The sequence below is a fragment of the Sinocyclocheilus rhinocerous genome, unplaced genomic scaffold, assembly GCF_001515625.1.
Source record: "Sinocyclocheilus rhinocerous isolate Xijiao unplaced genomic scaffold, SAMN03320098_v1.1 scaffold6317, whole genome shotgun sequence".
NCBI classification, from domain to species: Eukaryota; Metazoa; Chordata; class Actinopteri; order Cypriniformes; family Cyprinidae; genus Sinocyclocheilus; species Sinocyclocheilus rhinocerous.
The window spans coordinates 1-5,264 of NW_015647348.1; the positions used below are offsets into that span (position 1 = coordinate 1).

The window sequence follows — 5,264 nt, forward strand, 5'->3', positions numbered from 1 at the left end:
TATATATATATATATATATATATATATATATATATACACATATATTATCTAGATTATTAATACCAATCAGAGTTTAACTTTTGCGTACATGTGCTTTGAGTTGTTCCTTTATTTTTTCTTATATTTAGAATAAATTAGTACGAAAGTTTTAGTGAATAATTTGTTTGAATGATTTGTTTGTGAAATCGTTCATAATCGTTTCAAGCACAAATTTGTGCACATGCTTAGTGAATGAGACCCAGTGTGTGTTTGCTGTGTGACCTTTGTTTTTTGTTTATCAGACAAGCCACAAGACAAGTTTCAAACATCCTTAAACATTCCACACAGTACCGATGCAGAAATGACTGATATCGGACGTGAATCAGAAGCATTGGATTACCAGAATGCCAGTGTATCCCCAAAACGACAAAATGAAGATATAATCCCTAACCCAAAGAAAAAGGTGCTGGACATGAAAATTAATTATAACAATGAAATAGTCCTGGATTTTTTTTTTTTTTTTTGATGTGTAATACTTAATTTGAAATTCTGTTGTAATTTATAATGCAATTTTTTTTTCATCATGCTTCTACAGAAAAGAAAGAAGAAGAAAAAAAAAGCAGGTGTTGCAGAGGGCCCTTCGTCTCTGACTTCAGATCTCTCTGATATATCGCTGACTGAAAAAGAAAAGAAAATGGAGGAAGACCAATCTTCTTACAGTGATGGCTCTTACTGCACTGTAGATGACATGCCTAAACCGGCTGAATCATCCTCTCATCTGAGCCCACCAGAAACTGAAACTGCTGAGCTAAAACAACATGCTGTCTCTGCTTTACCCATAGATGCTGCTGTAAGTCACTCAGATGAGCAGCCTAATAGTAGCAAAGAGAGTTGTGTAGCACCTGAAATGACAGAAACATCTAACTTGCAATTGACCCAAGAGCTGATCAGCATTAGCACTGACAAAGCTTCTCCAGCAGTGACCATGGAAGCAAATGAGAAAGATGAAGATAAAGTAAAATCTAAGAATAAAGGACAAAAGAGTGTGTCCAAAAGAAAGCAAACTACTCTAGATCGAGACGGTGATATGGACCAGAATGCAAACATAAAGAGCAGCACAGGAAATCAAAGGGAGACAGATGATCATGATGTGGGGGCACAGAACAACCACAGCTCCAGTGGCGATTCTTCAGTGAAGGTTGAGCAGAGTCAGAAGCAGCAGTCTGCTTGTGCAGACCAGAAGAATACAGCATCTGAGAAACAAAATAAAAGTGAGGAAGCAGAAACCAGTGAAGGCATACAGCATGTCTCATCTCCTAAAACAAAAAAGTAAGCAAATATTTTTATGTATTTTGATAAATGCTTCTTGTTTTTTTTAAACCAGATTTCTTATGTCATTTTAATTGAAATGTCAATACATACTTTAACTTCACAGAAATCAGAATCAGGAACCGCAGAATTCATCACAGGTCATGGTGTTTGGCCCACAGAATAAATCTAAGGTAAACAAAAATGAAATATATATTTATATAGAAATGATAAATAAAATTATTGTTAATAAATTGAAACAAATAATAAATCTTACCTATTTGTTAATGACAATCACAATGAATCTGATTTTGCATTTTCTGAAATTTGCCTTTCTTTCTTTTTCTTTCTTTCTTTTCACAAGTATGGGTGTAAATTTGGGAGCTGTAATTAGAGAGAACTAAAGCTTAAGCTTGTCAGACATGTTTTATTATCTAGCACTGACAATCTCAGATAACCCAAAGGTTGGTTATATTGACCAATATGTTGGTCTGTTACTGTAAATTCCAAACATGGAGTTGAAAGATGACCATTTCTGTTAATGTTGCATTTAGAAGAATCACGTTTCCAGTGGAGATTCACCATTGAATGCTGAGCACGGTCCGAAACAACAGCAGTCTAAACATGGAAAGAAAGATTCTGCTATGGACCAGAAACAGAAAAAAAGTGATGATACAGAAAGTCAGTGTGTCACGCTCCCAAAAAGGTATGCTGAATTGTGTGATGAATGCACTTTTTGGTCACACTTATAGTTCAGTTTTTCCCACTGGAATATTATTGTATCAATATTTTTTAATTGCAGAAATCCAGCATCAAATCAACATATAAGTTCCAGTGACAAACTCACCATTTACTTTCATGCAGTCCTGTCAAAACACTTCAAGTTTAAGCCAGAGGAGGATTATATTTTTATAAGAGCTGGTAGTCACATTGGTAACTGGGAAAAAGATCTAATCGAACTGTTTGTGACACGGTTAGTAAATATTTTCAGAGCCAGATATTTATTATTCATTGCTGAAATTAGTTATTTAAGAATAATTTGATTTTTAGGGATCTTGGAGAGCATGGATTTCTTGTTGAAGGGAAATTTGTATGCAAAAGAACTGATGCTGCATCTGTGTCCATCCCCTACAAGTATGTTGTGTATAAAGCAAAAAAGCAGAAGTATGAATTACATTATGAATACATATACAAATTGGATTCAGATGAAACCACCAACAGATGTCTGTTTGTTAAATCACATCTCTTAAATGATGAAGGTAGGTGAAGCTCTTCAGAAGTCTATATTTAATTTTAATTTTCACTTTTAAGAGACTAAATTTGTTCTTTTGGTGTATTGCAGGGGAATGGCATCAGTATGATGATATCATCTGTGCAGAACCATCTAACAATATGTTTGAATGGATCAGAAAAGCTGTTTGGCCTGATCATAAGAAAGGTGTACTCCAGGGGAGACAAATTGCTGGTACAGTCATGCTGGGATCTATTTTTGACCTCCTGAGAAGCTGGAGCAAAATGAACCTCAGCAGCTTCTTTAGTCAACTCAGACAGTTTTTTGAGGTCTATGGAAACCCTTTTGTGTTTGAAAAGACACATACGAAATGGTACTCACTCGATTACAGTGAAAAAGATGTAAGTAAACCATATGTAACTCATCACATATTAAACGCATATTAAACACATTCATACATTTACGCAGTTTTCCCGCGGAATTGGGCTACTTTACCACTTGCCGTGCGTTTTGTAGTTTTGGGTTAGTTTTGAGTAGCAATTAGGCAGGTTTTGTTGTGAAAACCTGGCAACCCTGGTCACGCTTATTGACAGTGTAAGATGATTTACGATTAGCCGTGTCTGAAATCCAACCACGGATTGGCATGTTGTTATCTCAGAAACAGGCTCAGCCATCACATTGAATCAGGTAAACTGGTTATATATTTATGTTTCAGTATAATTACGCACGCTATACCAGGGGCGGTTCTAAACCCTTTTTAGGTGGGTTTCAGCACCCCTATCTGTCACCTTAGCCCCCCAAAACTATCTTAACGATCAGGCCAGTGCTGCTTCCTCGAGAAAGTTTTTCATTCTCACGTGTTTTGTCAGTCTTGACAAGTCTTGTCAGTTTAAACATTAAAGTAATTTTAAACCATTTAAGCCCAAGACATCTCAATGCGGTACTCACGCACTGTGATAGAGCGTTTCTATGCGCACCGCTCACACACCTGAAGTGCACAAACAGGTAGCCTTCTCAGACAGCAGGTGAATACCAATGGCTGTCTTTACAAGTATCCTTGTAAGCACAGTCGGTTGTTTTAAGTGAATGTAAACAGTAAAGAAAATATCAAATATACATCAGTATAACGGATCCGTGCATTTCTTATGTAAATAATGTTAATCAAAAAGAGCAAAAGAAAAATCATTCGCTGCTGGTTTGTCTAATTGCATGTGCACTTGCATGTCCTAAAAGGTTGAAAACCCCTGTTCTAGTGCACAGAGATCTGTAGCATCTGGCTGAGGACAAAAGTAAAAACAAGCTTTAGCCTAGGTGTGAGGGGTCTGTGATGATGTTACGTTTCTTTATTTTGGAGAAATACATGTTCTGAATGTTGGGCAGGTGCACACAAATGACCCTCTCAGTTGTCCTAATAATCCGTTGCAGTCTGATTTGGTGGCTGAACCAAACCAGGCAGTTATAGACTCGGTAACAGTTGAATAAAACTGTCATCTATGCCTGTGGCAGATTGAACTTGACAAAGGAAGTACAACCTCTGCTCAGATTTTTCTCAGTGGAGTCAATGTGAGTGTTCTGCTTCAGGTCCTGGGAGATGGTTGATCCCAGGAACCCGAATGACTCCACTGCTGCCAGAGTGCTGTTGTGAATGGTTAGGAAGAGCAGTAGTACTGGGATTTCTCGTGTTCAGCTCCAGGTCGTATTGACTGCACCAGAGATCCAGATGTTCAACCTCTCTTCTGTAAACAGATTCATCACCGTCTTGGATAAGGCCAGTCATCATGGTATCATCCGTATACCTCAGGAGTTTGACAGAGGGGTCTGTAGAGATGCAGTCATTTGTGTATAGGGAGAAGATTAGTGGAGAGAGCACACAACTCGGTGGAGTTCCAGTGCTGATATTGCAGGTGCTAGATGTGAATTTCCTCAAACTCACTAGCTGCTGCTTTCAGGAAGTTGCTCCACTGACAGGTGGAGGTGGGCACAGAGAACTAAGTTAGTTTGGTCAGGAGGATATCTGAGATGATGTTTTTGAAGGCTGAACTGAAGTCCACAATGGGCAGAAGTTCTGGGTTTGTCCAGATGTTGCAGGATATAATGCAGTCACTAGTAAAAAAAGCTATATACAGTACATCAAATACATTTATTTCACACTAAGTATAGTTCAAATCTATTAACATTTACTGGCGATCGAGACTTATTGGTATAAAATTTATAATTAAACTTAATTTGGAGTACCACTTGTGCACAATGCACAATATTTTATGATGCCAAACTTAGTTCACTTTAGTTCACATCCTGATGTGGCATATACAGTATGTACTGAACGTGACTACAAAAAATGTTTAGAAGCTGACCTCAAAAGAATATAGTCATGTGAAAGATCTCGTTTACCGAGATTTAAGAGCTATGGCAACAGGAAGATTTTTCTTATAAATTTTGGCCTTTTCCTCACAAAAAAACTCAGATGACTTCATTCAGAATATATAGCACATATGCCAAATTGACTACTTTTATGATATTTTTATGGTGCTTTTTATCTTCCTTTTTTAATGTCTCAGGTTACGTATGTAACCATGGTTCCCTGAGTAAGGAACGAGACACTGCATCCTCTAGGGGTCGCTATGGGGAACGCCTCGACGTGGCCCGTGTCTGAAGCATACATTCAAAAAACACCAACAACATGTTGGCCGGCGACAGCCTATAACGTCAGTACCGGTGCGACTATAGTATAAATAGGCGCCGGGAG

General features: G+C 37.8%; 1 protein-coding gene across 3 annotated transcripts in view; it reads left to right on the top strand.

The window, feature by feature from the left end:
• Positions 1–185: 185 nt before the first annotated feature.
• LOC107709039 (E3 ubiquitin-protein ligase rnf213-alpha-like) overlaps positions 186–5,264 on the top strand; it is a 52,750-nt gene continuing 47,671 nt past the window's right edge. For all 3 annotated transcript variants that reach the window (XR_001636430.1, XM_016513434.1, XM_016513435.1), the window contains exons 1-7: positions 186–442; positions 575–1,308; positions 1,415–1,481; positions 1,842–1,993; positions 2,090–2,260; positions 2,338–2,546; positions 2,630–2,919. Coding sequence is in view for 2 of the 3 variants with exons in the window: in XM_016513434.1 (XP_016368920.1) it covers positions 341–442; positions 575–1,308; positions 1,415–1,481; positions 1,842–1,993; positions 2,090–2,260; positions 2,338–2,546; positions 2,630–2,919 (1,725 nt within the window). In the remaining variant the exon portion in view is untranslated. The remainder of the gene's footprint in view (positions 443–574; positions 1,309–1,414; positions 1,482–1,841; positions 1,994–2,089; positions 2,261–2,337; positions 2,547–2,629; positions 2,920–5,264) is intronic.